Consider the following 22559-nt stretch of genomic DNA (forward strand, 5'->3'; position numbering starts at 1 on the left):
ATTCAACCAGACCCAGAACTGATCCGGATTTAAAACAGGACTACAACAGTAACCAAGACAGAACCAGAATCAGAACTAGATGATAGTAGCACTAAAAATCATCATAGACCTGCACTACACTTATTTTTTAAATTCTACCAAAGTACAATATTTAGATTGAGAAAAATGTATATAATTATTTAGCCTTGTTGTGCAAAAAAGCCTGCATAACTTAATAAATGTAGAATTTTAAAAATAGCAAACCTAAAAAGAAACACTAGGTACGAGATACATGAGTACCTATGATACGGTGATACTTTTGGTAAACAACCATTTGACTAACATGTGTATCTCACCTGCTCTTGTTCCATCTCTGTTCTGTCCTCATTCTCCATCTCCCTCTCTGTTCCTCTCTCTCCCTCTTTGTGCTGACAATCATCAAATATACAGTTGAAATCAGATATTTACACACTCTTCAGATCAAAACACAAACACTTTTTTAATTGTAACATCAAATCAGACTAAATGTTTATTTTTTTAGATTGATAAATATAAAAAAACATTTGTTAACTTTATTTAATCTGTATTTCTTAATTGTAAATGGCACCAAATTGTATTCAAAATTGAGCCACACTTATGGAACTCCACAGTTCTTTTCCTGGTGTTTTGGTTGACGTCTCTTGATTTTCCCATGGCAAAGAAACAGGCTCTGTGTTTTGCCTTATATGCATCCACAGCTGTGCCACCAATTTACTCACATGGACTCTACTAACCTATCAGAAGCTTCTTCAGCTCAGAATGGAATCGTCTGGAGTTTTCTTATTAATTAACAATAAACTTAGTGTATATGTACTCCTAAATTTGATGAAAGTGATTAACATAGACAGCTCCCTCTTTTTATTCTGACATTTAACTAATTCAAAAGATATTTCAATATTCAACAAGAGGTGAAAGTTATCAGGCCTTATTCCAGTTTTTAAAAGGGAGTAAATTGTTTGTGTGCATTTGAGGGTCGACGTGCCAGTTCACACTCCACACCAGTTGGTGGCGGTAAAGCACCATTTTGTTGTTTGACAACCGCCAATAAACGATGTAAAGAAGACGAAGCGCCTTCCGGGATGACAGACGGAGCTATTTTTTCATCCAAAGCGAAGAAAATAGTGAATTTGGATGCTAAAACAAACTAAACCAACGTTTGGATCGATATCTGCATCGATCTGCCCACCCTTGTCTCCTGGATCGTAGCTGAGATCAGCGTGAACCACGTGGGTCTCTGCTCCCTGATCTGTTTCCTGTGTTTGGAAAGAGTTGCAGCTTCATCGCGGAGTTTCTCTCGGTTTGTGGGCTCATCTAAAGGTAAGCACCGAGCTAACTTTACTGTGAGTTCAGTTCATGTTGAGTTTAGCTCCTGAATGAGGTCTTCTGCTGCTCTCCTCGGTGTCTGTTCACAGTTTATTGTGAACACGTTGAGAGAAGAGTGAGAGAGTGTTTGGAGAAAAACACCAACTAATCATTAGCTCAGCATGCTGGGAGAAGTTGGAGCAGAAAAGTCTTTTCATTGTCCCTGCAGCTGTTTTTCTGCCTGCACCAAACCTCTACAGCCTCATTTCTATTTGAAGTGATAACAGGAAATGGATGAGCGCGATCTGCTGCAGTATCAGGGTCACAATAAACTTTATTGTCCAGCTGCTGTGGATGAACACATGAGAGGAAGTGAACTCCTACAAAGTCTCATTTTAATGAGTGTGGCTGCTGTAAAGTGATGCACAGGAAGATGTTAACAAAAACTAATGAAACAGAGATGAAAGTAAACAGTGTTCATATTTGAAAGCACAGAGAATAAAATATATTGTGGTGGTTAATGTGCAGGAGAGTGTGAAGAATGTAATAATGTCTTCCTTTGTCAAACACAGCTGCAGTCAAAGCAGGAAGGAAAGCACTGAAACCACTGATCAAAGCTCATTAATCAAAGACTGCTGATCAATGGCCATGAGTACCATTCACAGAGAGTTGGGGAGTCGCTGCAATCACAGCATTTGATCAGTGGTTGTTGATCAATGATCAAGCATATTAATGCTCAATAACTGACCTCCCAGCCCATTGTTCCTTCAGTGGTGCTCGTTTCAGTCATTATGCAAATGCACTGTTGAAGATTGGGGAAAGCTGCAGTCAGCTGAAACTGAAGAAGTCACGTAGATGAGGGCTGAAACGTTTTTCCTACTGCAAAAGCTACGTCAAGATGAACAGAATCAAAGTTTGGGGAATGGTGGAGGTGGTGGGACTGGGGGGCTGAAGGTGTGGAAAGTGTGGGGTGGGGGAGTAACAGGTCTGTCCCTGTTTGTGGAAACCACAGGAGGAGCTGTTCAGGCTGTTGCTGGGTGTGAATTGTTGATGGAGTCTTTAAACTTGTAGTTGCTGTTTTCCAGACTGAAGCAGAGTCGTTAGCTGAAAACTGGTTTTAGAGGTTCATTCAGGACACCTTCTCAGGCTCTTACAGCCTTACCTGTATCATAACAAAGTGTATAAACCCCAATCCACCTTTAACATGGTCCTTCTCCCAAACCTTCAAATAGGACTTTCTGGCCCTGTCATAGTAAAGGGCTGCTTAGAATATTAGAGCCAATGTCACAAAGTTCCTCCTGAAGTATAAGTGAGTGAGAGAGTTTCCTCACTTTGCAGCACAACACGTCTCACAAGATTTCTACAAGCAATCAGAGTGAAATTTGTACTTTGTGTTGTCAGATGAACATATGAGACACTTTGACTCTTCAGTGCAGTGTGGAGCCTAACAAAGATCTGTTTTGTGTCCCAGCTGATCAGCAGGAGGAGAAGAGTCTGACGGAGCAGCAGAGGAACATTTTCAGCCATCTGGACTCAGCTGAGTCACTACAGAGGAAACAATGAGCTCAACACAGAAGGTGAGGAAAATATCACAGTTTCACCAAATAATCAGTCACGTCTAAAACTCTCATCCTCCCAACCTGTTATATGACTGTGTTGTATATTATGTTGTTTTTTAGAGACCACAGCACATGTTAAAATAAGGAAGGTTTATTCATCAACATTATTAATAATCAAATGGACATTTGTCAGAGTTTTACCCCTGATACTGCTGGATAAACAGAAACTCACTCAGGAACGAGGTCACACAGAGCTCAAGTTTTCACTCGCGAGGGGGAAGCAATTGTCTCCAACCCACGTCAACTTGCTTTACCCCTGCAGGTTGTTTTTATTGGTTACACACATGAATATTCATAAAGCTTGTTGCTGTATTACCTATGAGAAACTACTATAACTGGTTATAAAGTGATTGGACTGTGCAAGTGTGATTATACATTGTGTCAGCATCATGAGCTTCAGTTTAAATGAATCTCTGCTACACTTGATGTAATCTAACTGTGACATGAGCACCACAGTCACTGTGCACCAGTCACACACTGTTCTTTACTTTAAATCCATCACAGTTCAGCAAACGAACCTGTTTATCCTGCACTAACCTGCAGAGGATCTTCATGCAGTCTTTAAATAACACAGTTAATCTGCCTCAGATTGTTTTGCAGCATCTTTCACTATGATGATTCTGTGTTCTGATTTCAACACATGAGGACTTACATGTAAGCTTTAATCTCCAGTTGATCAAATCCCACTGAGCAGTCCTTCCCTTTAACTCGAACCTCTCTTCTTCCTCTCCTGTCCTGTGTGTCTTATCTTTCTCCATCTCTGAGTGAAGTTAGCTCTCTTTCTTTTCTCTCCCTGTGATGTACAGCAGCTGGACCTTTAGCCAGCAACACACTGTGAGACAAACCGCACACAAACAGTTTGTGTGTTTGCTGATGTTTGTTGATAGAAACGCTGCATTTGAAATTACCTGTTTGTTCAGGTGCTGTGCAAAAAAGAAGGAAGAACAACGTCTCACTTTAACTCCTGACTATGACTCACAGTTTTGCCTCTTTCATCTCTTTTTATGTTTCATACCCTGGTGATTAGTACACGATCAGGATTCTTTCATGTGTTACTTTTCCCGTTTCTCAAGTTGGTTTGATGTTTGATGCCTGCAGTGATGAAATAACTCTCCTTAAATTCCTCAGACCAAAAGTAACACATCCGTTTTTTAAATGTAAGGAGTAGAAGTAAAAACCCTCAGGTTACAAACAGATATTTTACTTCATTAAACCAAAATAGTAACTGTTAATTTGAGTTTTTTATCATTGAAGAAATTAGAAATTTATGGAAATATATAAAAGGAAACAAAGAATAAATGAATCCACAGTAACCCTGTGATGAATATGATTAAATATTTTAATTGTTTGACAGCACTCATATTTGTTATATATTAATGTATACTTACATATTAGTAAATAGGCTTTTTAAAAAGTTGTATTTCACAGGAGAGAACCTGTGTTAAAAGATTGAAGCAAATACACAAAGCAAATATTCTTTATTTATTTCATTATATTGCATGAATGTCTGTTACATGCTTAAATATAAAGTTCAAAAAGTGTAATTTCATTCTGGCTTATTGATTCAATTCAATTTTCAATTCAATTTTATTTATATAGCGCCAAATCACAACAAAAGTCGCCTCAAGGCGCTTCATAGATACAGAGAAAAACCCAACAATCATATGACCCCGTATGAGCAAGCACTTTGGCAACAGTGGGAAGGAAAAACTCCCTTTTAACACGAAGAAACCTCCGGCAGAACCAGGCTCAGGGAGGGGCGGCCATCTGCTGCGACCGGTTGGGGTGAGAGAACGAAGACAGGATAAAAGACATGCTGTGGAAGAGAGACAGAGGTTAATAACAGATATGATTCAATGCAGAGAGGTCTGTTAATACATAGTGAGTGAGAAAGATGACTGAGGAAGAAATACTCAATGCATCATGGGAAACCCCCGGCTGCCTACGTCTATTGCAGCATAACTAAGGGAGGATTCAGGGTCACCTGGTCCAGCCCTAACTATATGCTTTAGCAAAAAGGAAAGTTTTAAGCCTAATCTTAAAAGTAGATAGTGTCTGTCTCCCAAATCCAAACTGGAAGCTGGTTCCACAGAAGAGGGGCCTGAAAACTGAAGGCTCTCCCTCCCATTCTACTTTTAAATACTCTAGGAACAACAAGTAGGCCTGCAGAACGAGAGCGAAGTGCTCTAATAGGGTGATATGGTACTACAAGGTCATTAAGATAAGATGGGGCCTGATTATTTAAGACCTTGTATGTGAGGAGCAGGATTTTGAAATCAATTCTGGATTTAACAGGAAGCCAATGAAGGGAAGCCAAAACAGGAGAAATATGCTCTCTCTTTCTAGTCCCTGTCAGTACTCTTGCTGCAGCATTTTGGATTAGCTGAAGGCTTTTCAGCGAGTTTTTTGGACATCCTGATAATAATGAATTACAGTCGTCCAGCCTGGAAGTAATAAATGCATGAACTAGTTTTTCAGCGTCACTCTGAGACAGGATATTTCTAATTTTAGAGATGTTGCGCAAATGGAAGAAAGCAGTCTTACATATTTGTTTAATATGTGCGTTGAAGGACATGTCCTGGTCAAAAATGACTCCAAGGTTCCTCACAGCGTTACTGGAGGCCAAGGTAATGCCATCCAGAGTAAGAATCTGGTTAGATACCATATTTCTAAGCTTTTCAGGGCCGAGTACAATAACCTCAGTTTGATCTGAATTAAGAAGCAGAAAGTTAGCGGCCATCCAGGTCTTTATGTCTTTAAGACATTCCTGCAGTTTAACTAATTGGTGTGTGTTATCTGGCTTCATGGACAGATAGAGCTGGGTGTCATCTGCATAGCAGTGAAAATGTATGCTATGTCTTCTAATGATGCTGCCTAAGGGAAGCATGTATAATGTAAACAGAATTGGCCCTAGCACTGAACCCTGTGGAACTCCATAATTAACCTCAGTGTGTGAAGAGGACTCTCCATTTACATGCACAAACTGGAGTCTATTAGATAGATATGATACAAACCACTGCAGTGCAGTACCTGTAATACCTACAGCATGTTCTAATCGCTCTAATAGGATATTATGGTCGACAGTATCAAATGCTGCACTAAGGTCTAGCAGGACAAGCACAGAGATGAGTCCACTGTCAGAGGCCATAAGAAGATAATTTGTAACCTTTACTAAAGCTGTATCTGTGCTGTGATGAGCTCTGAAACCTGACTGAAACTCTTCAAATAAACCATTCCTCTGCAGATGATCTGTTAGCTGTTTGACAACTACTCTTTCAAGGATTTTAGATATGAAAGGAAGGTTGGAGATTGGCCTATAATTAGCTAAGGCTGCTGGGTCTAGAGATGGCTTTTTGAGTAAAGGTTTAACTACAGCCAGCTTGAAGGCCTGTGGTACATAGCCGATTATTAGAGATAGGTTGATCATATTTAAGATCGAAGAATTAATTAATGGCAGGACTTCTTTGAGCAGTTTTGTAGGAATGGGGTCTAAAAGACACGTCGGTGGTTTGGAAGGAGTAATTATTGAAGTTAACTCAGAAAGATCAATTAGAGAAAAAGAGTCTAACTTAACATCAATGATACTAAGAGTAGCTGTAGATAATATTACATCTGTGGGATGATTATTGGTAATTTTTTCTCTAATGATAAAAATTTTATTTGTGAAGAAGTTCATGAAGTCGTTACTAGTTAACGTTAAAGGGATTGTTGGCTCAAAAGAGCTCTGACTTTTTGTCAGCCTGGCTACAGTGCTGAAGAGAAACCTGGGGTTGTTCTTATTTTCTTCAATCAGTGACGAATAGTAAGATGTTCTGGCTTTGTGGAGGGCTTTCTTATAAAGCAGCAAACTATTTCTCCAGGCTAAATGATGATCCTCTAAATTTGTGACACGCCATTTCCTCTCCAGCTTACGAGTCATCTGCTTTAGGGTACGTGTTTGAGAATTATACCACGGAGTCAGGTACTTCTGATTAGAGACCTTAGTTTTCACAGGAGCTACAGTATCCAGAGTCGTACGTAGTGAGGAGATAAAATTATTAACAAGATAATCGACCTCTGTTGGGGTAGCGTTCAGATAGTTGCTCTGCTCTATGTTGGTACAGGGCATTGAAGATGCTAACAGTGGGTGGATTATATTCTTAAACTTAGTTACAGTGCTTTCAGAAAGACATCTACTGTGATAAAGTCTACTCTCCACCGCTGTGTAATCAATTATTGTAAATGTAAATGTTATCAGGAAATGATCAGACAGGAGAGGGTTTTCAAGAAACACTGTTAAATGTTCAGTTTCTATGCCATATGTTAAAACAAGATCTAGAGTGTGATTAAAGTGGTGGGTGGGTTCTTTTACATTTTGAGAGAAACCAATTGAGTCTAATAACAGATTAAATGCCATGTTGAGGCTGTCATTTTTAGCATCTACATGGATGTTAAAATCACCCACAATAATTATTTTATCTGAGCTCAGAACTAAATTAGATATAAATCTGAGAAATCAGACAGAAACTCTCTGTAAGGCCCAGGTGGACGATAGATGATAACAAGTAAGACTGGTTTCTGAGTTTCACAGCTGGGGTGGACAATGTTAAGCATCAGGCTTTCAAATGAATTAAAAGTCTGTCTTGGTCTTTCATTAATTAATAGGCTGGTGTGAAAAATTGCTGCCACACCGCCCCCTCGGCCTGTGCTTTGAGATTTCTGGTAGTTAGAATGACTCGGGGGCGTTGATTCGTTTAAACTAACATAATCATCCTGCTGCAACCAGGTTTCTGTAAGGCAGAGTAAATCGATTTGTTGATCAATTATTAAGTCATGTACTAACAGAGACTTGGAGGAGAGAGACCTAATATTTAATAATCCACATTTCACTGTTTTACTCTTTGGTTCAGATGTGGATACTGTATTGTTCTTTCTTTGTGATTGTTTATGTTTAAGTTGTTTGTTGCTGGTTTTTAGTTTGTTTTTTGTCTGTTTGGGAGCTGACACAGTCTCTATGGAGATGGGTTTTTGGGGGGGGGGGTAGCAGGAGGAGAGAAGCTGCAGAGAGGCGTGTAAGACTGCAACTCTGCTTCCTGGTCCCAACTCTGGATAGTCATATTTTGGGGGGGTTTAATAAATTTGTCCATATTTCTAGAAATGAGAGCTGCTCCATCCAAAGTGGGATGGATGCCGTCTCTCCTAACAAGACCAGGTTTCCTCCAGAAGGTTTGCCAATTATCTATGAAGCCCACATCGTTTCTGGGACACCACTCAGACAGCCAGCAATTTAAGGAGAACATGCAGCTAAACATGTCACTCCTGGTCTGATTGGGGAGGGGACCAGAGAAAACTACAGAGTCCAACATTGTTTTAGCAAAGTTGCACAACGATTCAATATTGATTTTAGTGACCTCCGATTGGCGTAACCGGGTGTCATTACTGCCGACGTGAAATATGGTATCTAACCAGATTCTTACTCTGGATGGCATTACCTTGGCCTCCAGTAACGCTGTGAGGAACCTTGGAGTCATTTTTGACCAGGACATGTCCTTCAACGCACATATTAAACAAATATGTAAGACTGCGTTCTTCCATTTGCGCAACATCTCTAAAATTAGAAATATCCTGTCTCAGAGTGACGCTGAAAAACTAGTTCATGCATTTATTACTTCCAGGCTGGACTACTGCAATTCATTATTATCAGGATGTCCAAAAAACTCACTGAAAAGCCTTCAGCTAATCCAAAATGCTGCTGCAAGAGTGCTGACAGGGACTAGAAAGAGAGAGCATATTTCTCCTGTTTTGGCTTCCCTTCATTGGCTTCCTGTTAAATCCAGAATTGAATTCAAAATCCTGCTCCTCACATATAAAGTCTTAAATAATCAGGCCCCATCTTATCTTAATGACCTTGTAGTACCATATCACCCTATTAGAGCACTTCGCTCTCGCTCTGCAGGCCTACTTGTTGTTCCTAGAGTATTTAAAAGTAGAATGGGAGGCAGAGCCTTCAGTTTTCAGGCCCCTCTTCTGTGGAACCAGCTTCCAGTTTGGATTCAGGAGACAGACACTATCTCTACTTTTAAGATTAGGCTTAAAACTTTCCTTTTTGCTAAAGCATATAGTTAGGGCTGGACCAGGTGACCCTGAATCCTCCCTTAGTTGTGCTGCAATAGACATAGGCTGCTGGGGGATTCCCATGATGCATTGAGTTTTTCCTTTCCAGTCACCTTTCTCACTCACTATGTATTAACAGACCTCTCTGCATTGAATCATATCTGTTATTAACCTCTGTCTCTCTTCCACAGCATGTCTTTATCCTGTCTTCCTTCTCTCACCCCAAACGGTCGCAGCAGATGGCCGCCCCTCCCTGAGCCTGGTTCTGCCGGAGGTTTCTTCCTGTTAAAAGGGAGTTTTTCCTTCCCACTATCGCCAAAGTGCTTGCACATAGGGGGTCATATGATTGTTGGGTTTTTCTCTGTATCTATGAAGCGCCTTGAGGCGACTTTTGTTGTGATTTGGCGCTATATAAATAAAATTGAATTGAATTAAGTGCTGACAGCGTGCAGAACAGGTTATTAAAAAAAGATGGTTCATCCTTATTTGGGGCCTAAATATTAACTAAAATCAGAGGTTCTGTATAGAGAGTACCCTGAACAATCAAATACCTTCCCATCCTATCTGCAATTACCTTACAAACATTAAAGGGGACGGACTTGTGTATTAGAGTCCAAACCCCTCTCGCTTGGGAGTTAAATGGTGCTGAAAATACCTCTCCCTGCCATCTCCGCTTAATCTTTAAGTCCTCTTTTCTAGTAAGATGAGTCTCTTGGAGAAAAATTATTTTGGAATGCATATCTTTTAACCTTCTCATCACTTATTTAACTTTTTTAAGTTTTTGCAGCCCTCTACAGTTCCACGATGTCATCTTAATTTCTAAAACATTGGACATAGCTGCAATTTTCAGATGATCTTCTCATGCTAGTATATAGAAGTGTACCTTTAAACAACCAAAACAATGCAGACAACACAGATGCTTCTAACTGCATCAACCCTTGAACACAACCCCTCTGACCTAAGGGCCAGTTTCCCCTTCTCCTTACTACACACTCCGGTAATGCTAATGACCAGTCCACAGTTATTGAGGAATGATCCAACATTATTGATGATCCAACCTTCACAGACAACATTATTGATATTGACTTATCCTAAACTTAAACACTCCCTCCATTGTTAGCTTTTACATACAAATAATAATTGCTTTGCCAGGAATTTATTGCTATCCCAAATATACTCATGTAAATAAATTTAATGTTAGGGGTCTACTGTGCTTTAACTCTATTTAAATGTAACTATAACTCAGAGTCTCCTCCTGGAAAACAAAAAGTAATCGATCCCCCCCCCCCCCCCCCCCCTCACAAAGCAGGTAATCACCAGCGTCTTTAACCCCCGTACAGATATAACGGAGGCATGTACAGATGTTCAGTGTGAATATATTTCAATGATCAGTTCACAGTAGCCCCAGGAATTAGCTGCCAAGCAAAACGTTCAATTATTTTACCAACTCTATCCGTATCGCTATTCATCCCGCTCTGCTTGGATCCGCATAACGAAAGTCTCTGCGTCCTCCGGTTTGCCAAAAGTCAGTGTTTTATCCTTGTAGGTCACCAGGAGCCTGGCGGGGAGAAGCATCCCGTGTCTTATCCCCATGCTGCAGAGCTGTCGTCTCACGGAGTCGAACTCTTTCTGCATCTTATGTATGCCGGCTGCCATGTCCGGGTAGAAACACACCGGTTGTCCTCGTAGAGTATTTGCTTTTTGATTTTGGTCGCTTTCAGCACCATTGCCTTATCCCTATCGCTCAGAAATTTCATGATCAGTATTCTTGGGGGGGCGTTTGGGTCGTTTCTCGGGCCGATTCGATGCGCCCTTTCTAGGAATGGCTTTAATTTCAGCAGAGGGATGTCCAGCGTCTCCGGGATCCAGGTTTCCAGAAATGCGCAAGCATCCGTTCCCTCCACCTTCTCTGGTAAATTCACCAGTCTCAGGTTAGCCCTCCTGGCCCTTGTTTCCAAGGCCATTACTTTGTCCTCCATATCTCTGGTTTTCTTTTCGAGACTCTGGACTTTTCTCTGAAGGCTATCGACCGGGTCCTCAGTGTTGGAAATGCGTGTCTCGACATTTACAATACGCTCCTTGCACTCTCTGACCTCGTTTCTCACTCCCTCAATTGCAGCCATTATTCCGTCAAACCTGTTGGAGAAGTCGGTTTTCAAGTCTTTGATAGCTTCAAGAATCGGAGCGTGACTTGGTCCTTCCTCTTCAGCGCTAATTGACTCTTCCGACATGGCGCTAGCTTTAGCTTTTCCACTTTGTTTAGTTGGTCCGAAATCAATTTTAGGTTGTGAGGGTTTACCACGACCCCTGCCCGATTTACCTGGTGCAGATACCGTTAGAGTTTAACTTCAAAAGTTGATATTACGTTAGGTGTCTTGGCAAAGATTCACGGAGGAGGGAAGTGTGCGTCCAGCTAACGCGCCGCCATTTTCCCGTCTGCTAACATGGAAGAGGCGGGGCTTATGATCTAGCCAGACACTAGTGAGCGATAGAGACGTTTTCTACAGTCATTGGTTTGAACAGTCATGAATTATTTTTAACACCAGGTTGGATGTAATGTGCTAGAACTACCAGCAGGTGGGGATAAGAGACCTTTAAGGTGTTTGGTGCCACACTCCACCTTCAGGTTTAAAACGAGTGTTAATGGAGGGAGTTTGAAGGTTGAGTTTGTTCCACGACTACATTTCACTCACTGCCTCTGTTTGTATCTCTGTCTCTGCAGGACCAACATGGAGCGAGAAGTCAGCGCTCTCAGGAGGCCGACAGACCTCACAGAAGAAAGGGAGAGAAAACATACAGCTGTGATGAATGTGGAAAAGAGTTTACTACGAAGGCTTCACTAAAACATCATCAGGTCATCCACACTGGAGAGAGACCGTTCAGCTGTGACTTGTGTGGGAAGACTTTTTCCTGGAAGGTTGCTCTAAAACAACACCAACTCATCCACAGTGGAGTTAAAGCGTACAGCTGTGATCAGTGTAGCAGAGCTTTTACTTACAGTAGCAGCTTACAGAGGCATCTAGTTACCCACTCTGGAATTAAGGCATACAGCTGTGACATCTGTGGCAAAACTTTCAGCCATATACGGAATCGAAATACACACCTACGCATTCACACCAGACATGATGTGTACTGCTGTGAACAGTGTGGCAAAGAGTTCGCAACAGACGCAAACTTACAACGCCACATGTTTACCCACACTGAGGGACGACCTTATAAATGTGACCTGTGTGAGAAGACTTTTAAATCTCCACATGACCTGAGACGACACCAACAGATGCACAACAGAAAGGGACTCTACAAGTGCAGTTACTGTGAGGTATGTATTTATATTGTTATCTTGTCATTTTAGCCTGACTGTTTGGAACAACTCTGCTCATTAAACTGTGTTAGCATGTTAGCAATTCTACTGCATGGAAAAGCAGCTCTGAGTGATTATTCAGATTTTCATGTCAGTTATGATTTTAGTATTACTGTAGTATTATGGTGGTAGTATTGTAGTTATTGCAGCCCAGTAAACTGAGTGTGTTAACTGAAACAGTCAAATGTAACTAGGTGTCTGCAGAGATTTCAGGCGACGTTCAGGATAAAAGTGTTGAAGGACTGACTTACACTGTCTTTGTGTCTTTGTTTAGAAGCAGAGCGACACAGATGGATCCAGTTCTCAACCCTGTCATCGCTGTGGTGGTGGGGAAGGGTTTCGTTGTGACCTTTGTGGAAAAACTTTCAGTCGACGAGACGCCCTAAAAAGACATCAACGTAAACACACTGGAGACAAACTGAAATACTGCAAAGAATGTGGGAGAAGCTTCCCTACATCACATCACTTAAAAGAACATGAACTGATTCACATTGGGGTTAAAAAGCACGTCTGTGATCAGTGTGGGTCATCTTTCATCACTGCAGGTCAGCTTAAAAAACACAAACGTGTCCACACAGGAGAGAAACCATACAAGTGCAGACACTGTGACAAAAGCTTCGCACATTCAGGTAATCGTAACCTTCATGAGCGTACACACATGGAAGGAAACTACAGCTGTGACCAGTGTGATAAGAGCTTTAGGAATCTCAGATTATACTCTGAACACAAACAATCCCACGTTACTAATAAACTGTTTCACTGTTACCAATGTGCCCAAACATTCACTAAATTATCTGCTCTGTGCAAACATCAACGTGATCACTCAGGGCTGAAATCACTCCCATCACTGGATCACAGTAACTCTGAAGAGACAGAAAGATCCTTTTCTAGTTTGAGGGTCAAACTTAAAACCCTTGAGATCAGGCTCCACAGAGTTCAGATGTAAAAATCTGATGAGACAGCTGTGAACAAAAATGTTCCTCTAGTAATATTTTAACCCTCAGTGGTCACTGGCGTGTCAAATGTCACATGACCAATTTAAAAGCAAGAAGATGCAGTAACCCAGAATCTCCATTTCAACTGGAGTCGAAAGTGTGGACTTCAAACTATGTACCAGTTTTTAAATTGTGTTGACAGGCCATGTAAAACCAGATTTATGTTTAAAAAAAAAAATACACGCAATTTTTAAAAAAAGAAATAAAACAGCATTGTATTTAGAGCACAAAGAAAGGGTATAAGCGGCATGTTCTAAGGAAGGCACTAGCAAACACTCTCCGCTTGCAGGCAAAGAAATGAATAAATAAAAAGAACACCCCTTCCCTATTTGTGTTAAAGTGAACCACGTCAATCAATAAAAAACTATATGGCAACATGTGGCATTTGGTTGTTTAGGAAGATGGGGAAGTTTTAGGAGTGACGCCAGCAGTGTTGGTCAAGTTACTTGAAAAAAGTAATCAGTAACTAATTACTGATTACTTCCCCAAAAAAGTAATCCTGTTACATTACTGATTACTTATTTTCAAAAGTAATTAATTACTTAGTTACTTTTTAACAACACGATTTACAACCTGAAGAGGTGATAAAGCGATAGATCTTTCAGCCTTATTCTACTTTTTCTACATAATCCATCATTCAAAATGTAATCAAATGAAAAAGTCTCTTTTTAAAACTTTTTTTAATTAGTTTTAATCTTTTAACTTTATGCATCAAGCAAAAATTTAATTATATGCATCATTCTCTGACTGGAAGAAATTTGGTTTAAACCTATTTTCTGCACATTCCAGCACATAAAATAAAATATTTTTTTGTGTTTACACTCACTCTTTCAAATAGATGCAAGTAAAACACAGCAGAAAATAAATAAAATCAAAGACTAGCGGTCCTGTTGCTCTATTTTCACCTGTAAAGCAGGAGTAGAGTAGACTGAGGTTTACCCTGGTGCAGGTGTGCCGCAGTGGTCTGTTGAAGAATCCGCGAGTTTCTCTGTGAATTTCTCATTACGTCCTAGCGCACTCGGTGCTTGCTTGGAAGTTTAAGGGGTTTTTTCGCTGTAAAAGAAGTTTTCTTCCCACGCACAACGGACACAAATGTTTTTGTCACTTTTTATGGAATCAAACTCAAAGTAAGGTCAGTACTTCCACGCTTTAAACGCTGCACGCTCATACTCTCTCCCGATATATTATCCATTGTTGATCTGCACACAGCTGTTGTCACGAACGTCGCACTCGCTTACGTCACTGTCATGAGACATTCTCGCAAAAAAAATCATGGTTTTAGTAACGCAGTAACGGAGCGTTCCTTCGGGAAAGTAACAGTAATCTAATTACCATTTTTGCAATAGTAATCCCTTACTTTACTCGTTACTTGAAAAAAGTAATCATCTCTGGATGCCAGTGAGATAGAGAGAGTGAGCAAAAGAAGGAGAACAAGTTTTGAGATGTGAGACATTTTCTACGGTTACCGTGTTTGCAGTGTGTAGTTGGTGTGTACTGTCGTCCAAAGGTTTGTTTTGTGTGTCAGAAGAATGAGGCAACTGCTGAATGCAAAAAAGCCACCAATGTATGGAATCAGAATGATGCCACCTTGAAACGAAACCGAAAAAAATATTGAAACCGAAAAAAAATATTTTAACTGAAATAAATGTACTGAAAAATCTTGTATTGAAACCGAAAAAAAAAATTGATAGTGAAAAACAATTAATTGAAACTGTAAATTTTTTGTTTTCGCTTACAAATTTTTTTTCCGGTTTCAATCCACTTTTCGGTTTCAATCCACTTTTCGGTTTCAAACCATTTTTCAGTTTCACTCTGCTGGCACTGTTTTGGTGTACGGGGGCGCGCTGGGGGGCGGGGATTCCGACCCGCATGTATTTGCATATATTATAATGCTGACCAATGACTGGAGAAAACACTGACGATGCGGCTGCGGTCACGGACAAACTCGCACGTGTCTGTTCGGGAATGGCAGATGCCGAGAGGTCCAGCATTTACATTACCGACTATTTCAAAGTGACAGCCTGAGGTGTTCTTCAGTAAATTGGACTACCGGACAGGAGGACCTGAGGCCACACCGCATTATTTTTGGTAAGTTAAATGTGTTTGTAAGCTAATCCGTAATTTAGGTCCTTAGCTAGCTACCTAAGGACCTAGCTAGCTAAAATGAGCACTCGGCTTTTGGGGAAACTTGTTTTGTAAAGTTCGTTTAGCTAACCCGTGCAGGTGAATGAATTTACCCTGACTAAAGAAATCAAGAGAAATGCACCGGGCTGCTCAGTGACTAACCACGGTTACTGTACTTTTATTATGAGTATTATACTGTAAGAGCAACAGGCTGGACTCTGCTTCTGCTCCTGTGCAGAGCTGATTATTAAATATGTGCAAACAGCAGCATGTTTTCTGTCGCTTTCCACATGTGGAAGGACATTAACGCCAACTTTTAAATTCCCCTCATTAGTCAATAGCTACGGATTAAATAGCAAAGCCCGATACTTATGTACTGAAACCAACTACTTCCACTTGTCAGTTTAAGTTAAAATGTTACATTTTTCCCCTGATTATTTTTTTCTTTTCTGAGTTTGTTACAAATATTCAGGTTAAAAAACTGTCCAAATTATTTTTAATGAATTATGTTCACAAAGTCACATGTGCAGTACTCTGTACAGCTTGCATCCTTTAAGACAAATAATTTGAAACATTAATATTTCTTGTTCAATACTGAGCTGATAACACCTCTGTATGTTGTGACCAGGATGCAGCAGCAGACTGAACCTCGACTGAACCCTGCTCCATCATCTCATCTTTGCAGATGTCCATTTATAAAGCATCAACAACTCAAAGTTAAACATGATATTAGAAAATGTGTTAGTAAGGCCTTTAAAACAAATAAAAAAAATAAACAGCTGTCGGCAGAACTGTAGGACTGAACAACTTCAGATCCCGAGTGTGTGAGGACGGAGAAGGATCAGCTCTATTTCAGGTTTGAGAGATAAACTTTATATTTCAGTTTGTGATGATTCTGTTCTGTTTGTGATTACAGGAGCTGTCCTCAGATTCAGACCTCAGCACCACCCAGTGACAGCAGACAGATCATTCTATATCTTCAATCTTTGTAGTAACTCCAAAATTAACTGAAGAAAACAGTACAAAGGTTAAAGTACCACATGTGCTGTCAGTGAAAGCTGCAGCTGTTTTATTGATAAATTTAAAGACAAAAAGTCAAAAGGATTAATCACCCCTGTAACTGTGTCACTATACATCAGCATTAACAGGACCTCAGTTTGGTGTTTCAGAAAACTGCTGATCTCAGACCTGCACAACTTCTGTTTTAAACACTGAATGTACTCAGCTACATGAAGAGCACGTGATGTTTTCTCTGACACAATTAAATAAAACCTGATTAAAGTCAAAGGTGGTTACTTGTATTTGAACTAAAAACTTGTGACCTGGTATTCTTTCACTGTTTTTTGACAATAGTGTGTTATTTATCATAAAGTAATTCAGAGTCATTCATACCAGAGTAACCAGAGAGCACAACATATATTTAACTTTCTACAGGACTTAAAGCTATTACTATAGCTTATAGCTATAGCTATTACTTAACTGCACTACTGTATAGTTCTGTATAAATAATCATTCTGTACATATGATAATTTTTAATCCTACAACTGTTTATAACTTCCATAGTTCACATTTCTGTATATCTCAAATTTCTGTATAGTTTTTCATATTTATATCCTGTTCATAGCCTGTACATACTTATAGTTATAGAATATTCTTAACATACTTCATACCGTGTACATTGTAACATACCATAATAGACCCATTTCTGTAATATACTTACATATCTATATTATTGCTAATATATATTGTAACATATCTATATCATGGCTAAAGCACTTCTGGATGGATGCAAACTGCATTTCGTTGCCCTGTACCTGTGCATGTGCAATGACAACAAAGTTGAATTCTATTCTATTATATGTAAAATGTAAAAGTCCAGACCCTCTGAGGATTATCTGAGTACTTCTAACATTACACAAAGCAAAGGTCTCCATCAGTGTTCATGAAATGCTGGGTTTATCCTTCTTGTGAGGGAGCTGCTGGTGAAGATCACGAGCCCTGCTTGATCCTGGCGACGAGTTTCAGTCTTCCTGGTGTTTCTGAAATGATGCCTCTCACTGTGGGTCAACAGAACTTCTGGCACAGGACAGCTGTAATGAAAGAAATTGAAGAAGTTTTGGAAAAAAAAAATCTTGGAAATGCCCTAAATGTGAGAAGCAGATTTTGTATTTACTTTTCTTTTGCAAATCAAGATAACAAAGTATAATTTTCACCATACAATTACTAACCTTGTCATCTCCTGCACTGTCTGTTTTGGGCTCTGGGCTTGTCCTTCCCAGCGCTCATGAGACTGCTTTGATGCACTGTAGTATGAGGTGCTAACCTGTTGACAGTGTTGGGAAGGTTAATTTTAAAATGTATTCCACCAAAGATTATAGAAGTAATGTATTCTGAATACTTTACAACTACATGAATGTACTATTGCTGTGTGATTTATTACTATTACTGAAGGCTACTCGCCATACCAATACCAACTAGATGTTAAAATCTTAATATAAATGAGTAACAGTAGGTGGACATTAGGTAAGGCTGCACTTTTTGCAGCGATCTCGTGTAGAAAACTATTCAGCGCGTATAGAAAACAGGTCAGCGGCTCCGAACCGTAGTAAAGGGACCTCTGGCTAATATGTCCGGTTCGTGTCGTAGCTGAAAACTAGCTTTACTTTGTTGTCTGGGTCAAGTTTGCTAGCGAGACACAGAGAGAGGCGTTGAAAGGCTGCTTATTGTTTCGGAGGAAAACATGAACACGGTGTACAGTCAAGTCTTAACAGCTTACTTACAGCTGGGCTCGTCAGGCACTCTTTTTGGCTTTAGTGGTTATTATTATATTTACATGCTTCCAGCTCCCGTTTCTGCTCCATGACAACTCCTACTTTTCCTTTTCCTCCCTCACTCGCTCGCTCACAGACACATAACGGGTATGGCAGTCCATTCTCCCTGCAGCACGGACTACACTGCCCATGAGGCTACATTGTTTAGGGCGATGCCTGTAACACTCTGCTATTGCCTTCATATTAAATCATTTTTGTATAATCATTTTTAGAGGCTCTTATTGCGTGTTTTGTTTGGGTTTCCACCGGCGTGGAATTACCAAAAATAGAGAGACCATAGCCTAACATATGAAACAGGAAAATACCGCCATGTAATCCATTTTTTTCAACAAACTAACTGTATTCTCAATATCACCTATTGAACAGTAACTGTAACGGATACATTTACTCATATTTTGTATTTTAAATACGTAACGCCGGTGCATGTATTACGTTACTGCCTGTTGAGATCCTGAGATCCGCTCCTAGAACACCGGCCTCCAACTCCTGAAGAGACACGGGTGTCCCTAAATCTAGCAAATATTAGCTTCAGGCTAGCTTGCTACGACGAATAGGCTAATACCAGCATTTTACCACAACTTCACCAGATGTAGCTAAAAAAACTAAACTAATGTCCAGCCCAGTGGGACAGCAAGAAAAGATGACAAAAAATGATTACTTACTTGCGGTTTGGAGGTTCAAGCTGAAATTGAAGCAGCCATTGAAAGACGGGAAGAGAGAAAGATGGCAGCTTGGTCAGCACTAGTGGCCTCTATAATATATGGAAATACATGCGGGTCGGAAACCCCGCCCCCCCCCCCCCCCCCCCCCCAGCGCGCCCCTGACGCCAAAACAGTGCCAGCAGATTGAAACTGAAAAATGGATTGAAACCGAAAAAAAAAATTTTTTTAAGCGAAAACAAAAACATTACAGTTTCAATTAATTGTTTTTCACTATGAATTTTTTTTCCGGTTTCAATACAAGATTCGAAAGCACCTCGCAAAACTTGCAACACGCCGTAACTCACCTCAGAACGTTAGCACGTCGGAGCAGTATGCATCACGTGATAGAGCGGCTGTGGCATGCGGGACCTGTCGGTGGTCTGGATAGCATTTGGAGCTTCGCTAGCAACCCGGCATTTCATCTCCGATAAAGTTATCCCCGAGAGAAGTAAAGCAAGTGTGTAAGTCCATCTCTGAATGTTTGTAAAGCATTCCTGCGTTAAGCTTAACAAGCGACTGCCTCTTCTTGCTGCTACTTCAATCATGAAACTGCTTAATGATCAGCTGATCGGCTTTTCTGTCGCGAGTCCGTCTCTCTTGTTTGTTTTTGGTCCACTTTGCACCAGAAAGAGGAAACCAGCGGCTGAACAACAGCAGCACGTTTAAGCTTGATAAGCTGTTGTTAGAATTTATTTATATTACTTTCTAGACCTGGATCTTTTTCTACGTAGCTGACGCTGGTAACTGTGCAGGGGCGGATCTAGCAAAGTTTAGCCAGGGGGGCCGATAGGGCATTAACAGGGAAAAGGGGGCACAAAGACATACTTTTCTTTCTTATTCTCATTTAAAATGTCTGGCTTTTAATAAATAATTATCTGACACCCAAAGTTTTAATTTGATGTAAAAGGAATAGAAGTCAATTACTGTATATAGTGACTATTAAGTCTAATATATATACCCTAGTAAGCTATAGTACTTTTTCCTTTGGGAAGGTACCATCTGTGCAGTCTGCAATTTTGTTGAAGAAAGATGTTGAATCTATTTAATATTTCTTGAAAAATAATTGATTTCTGTGCATTTTTTTTCACACTGCATCAAATTAAGGTTGATTACGTGGATTAAGCATCATGAGGTGGAGTGTGAGGGGTGGTTCCCTATTTTTTATTTATTTATTTTTGTTGTTGCTGGGAGTTGGAACCCTATTAGTTAGGTTGCTTAATATTTACGCTAAGTACTCTTTAAAATACCAGAATAGGGAGGATGGTGTAGGTTTAAGTTTATTAGATTGATCAGTATTGCTGAACTATGAAATTATTTTTTTTTTGCATACAGGTATAACAGAATAGCTTTAGTGTAGTTGTTGTTTTAAACTTGAGTATGAACTTATGCAAAATGCAGCAAGATATTTAAAAAAAACAGTTTTGTTGATTAAAAAATACTATATCGGATTCATATCGGTATCGGCAGATATCCAAATTTATGATATCGGTATCGGACATAAAAAAAGTGGTATCGTGCCATCTCTAGTTACAATATTTTTTTTCGGTTTCAATATTTTTTTCGGTTTCGTTTCAAGGTGGCATCGTTCTGATTCCATACCAATGGCAGTGTTGTGGACTTTTTATGACATATATACCTGTATACACTGGACTTACACTGACATGTATACACTATTGTTACATTGAAATTGTTAAATGTCATTGTTTTACTTACATTTGCAAACCTTGTCTTAACCTGTGTGTTTAGAGACAAGAGTTAATTAAACTTACTGAGTGTGCACCTGGAACTCTTTCTCTCTGCTCATCTTTATTGCCTCATGTTGTGTCCAGCGTTTCCAAAGCCTATCTGGTAAACAAACCTGGGCTGCGGGGGATGCACCTGGGATTGTTTTTTCTCACCTCAGCTGCCATAAGGTGAGAAAACTGGATCTCCACATTGTTGAGGGAATAGATTAGATTAGATAGAACTTTATTAATCCCTCGGGTGGGTTCCTCTGGGAAATTCGATTTCCAAAAAAGCACAGCACCGACAGAAGTTACAGAGTTACAGAATATTTTATATATATATATATATACACACACACACACACACACACACACACACACACACACACACACATATATATAAATACAGAGACAATATAAATAAAATATACGAAGGGGATAAATAGAATAAATAGGAATAAAAAATAAAAAATACAAGTGAATTGCACATTTCAAGTATTGAGGTCTATTGCACTGTTGACTATTTACAAAAGTATTGCACAAAATGTATTGCACAGTGAGGTGAAGAGGCACTACAGCTTAGTTGTTCCCCCCACCTTTGTCCTCCTGTTTCCCCTCCCTCTCCCCTCCAGAGAGGAGTTAAACAGTCTGATGGCGTGTGGGACAAAGGAGTTTTTAAGTCTGTTAGTTCTTGTCTTTGGGAGAAGCAACCTGTCACTGAACAGACTCTTCTGGTTGTTAATGGCCGTGTGCAGAGGATGCCTGGCATTGTCCATAATGTCCATCAGTTTCTTTAATGTCCTTTTCTCTGCCACTGTCACCAGAGTGTCCAGCTTCATGCCGACCACAGAGCTAGCCCTCCTGATCAGTTTCTCCAGCCTGGATGAGTCCCTCTTTGCTGTGCTGCTCCCCCAGCACACCACAGCATAGAAAAGTACTCCAGCAACCACCGACTGGTAAAACATCCTCAGGAGCTTCCTGCAGATGTTAAAAGACCTCAGCCTCCTGAGGAAGTACAGTCGGCTTTGGGCTTTTTTATACAGGTGCTCTGTGTTGCATGACCAGTCCAGTTTATTGTCCACCCACAGCCCGAGGTACTTGTACTTGTTGACCACCTCCACCTCCTCCCCCTCTATCTGAACCGGCAGTGGACCTGCTCTAGACCTCCCGAAGTCCACAACCAGTTCCTTAGTCTTTGAGGTGTTGAGTTGCAGGTGGTTTGTGTGACTCCATGCGACAAAGTTCCTCACCAGACTTCTGTACTCCTCTTCCTGATCATCCCAGATACACCCCATGATGGCTGTGTCGTCTGCAAACTTCTGAATGTGGCATAATTCAGAGTTGTAGCAGAAGTCAGAGGTGTACAGGGTGAAGAGAAGAGGGGACAGCACAGTTCCCTGTGGTGCTCCTGTGCTGCTGACCACAGTGTCAGACGTGATGTCCTTCAGCCTGACGTACTGTGGTCTGTCGGTGAGGTAGTCGGAGATCCAAGCGACCAGGCAGGGGTCCACCTCCATCCTGTTCAGTTTTTCCTGAAGCATACAGGGCCGGATGGTATTAAAGGCACTGGAAAAGTCAAGAAACAGTATCCTGACCGTGCCTTTTCCCCCATCCAGGTGTGAGTGGGCTCTGTGTAGGAGGTACAGGATGGCATCCTCCACTCCGACACCCGCCTTGTATGCAAACTGTAGTGGGTCCTGGGCATGTTGTGGCTATACCTCCTCCCTCACAGAGAGAATTATTTATGACCTTGTTTTCTGCTTAGCATTCACCTAAGGATTTACATCCCTG

General features: G+C 40.5%; 2 protein-coding genes across 3 annotated transcripts in view; one reads left to right on the forward strand and one right to left on the reverse strand.

Annotated features, from left to right (window-relative positions):
• LOC308385627 (uncharacterized protein) overlaps nucleotides 1-22559 on the reverse strand; it is a gene marked incomplete at its 3' end in the record, with an annotated part of 121348 nt that overhangs the window by 79710 nt on the left and 19079 nt on the right. The gene's annotated exons all lie outside the window — the stretch shown is intronic.
• On the forward strand, nucleotides 432-20577 carry LOC308385621 (uncharacterized protein). Of its 2 annotated transcripts, XM_080864665.1 has the most exons (4): nucleotides 432-1335; nucleotides 2792-2897; nucleotides 11755-12351; nucleotides 12668-20577. In XM_080864665.1, the coding sequence occupies exons 2-4, from the start codon at nucleotides 2880-2882 to the stop codon at nucleotides 13337-13339; spliced, it is 1287 nt and encodes a 428-aa protein (XP_080720791.1). In that variant the 5' UTR covers nucleotides 432-1335; nucleotides 2792-2879; the 3' UTR covers nucleotides 13340-20577. The 2 variants fall into 2 exon arrangements, with proteins under 2 accessions (XP_080720791.1, XP_080720792.1); XM_080864666.1 differs by lacking the exon at nucleotides 432-1335 and having other exon boundaries at nucleotides 2255-2897; nucleotides 12671-20577.

This window comes from Rhamphochromis sp. 'chilingali' (genome assembly GCF_963969265.1).
Source record: "Rhamphochromis sp. 'chilingali' genome assembly, chromosome: 18".
NCBI lineage: Eukaryota > Metazoa > Chordata > Actinopteri > Cichliformes > Cichlidae > Rhamphochromis > Rhamphochromis sp. 'chilingali'.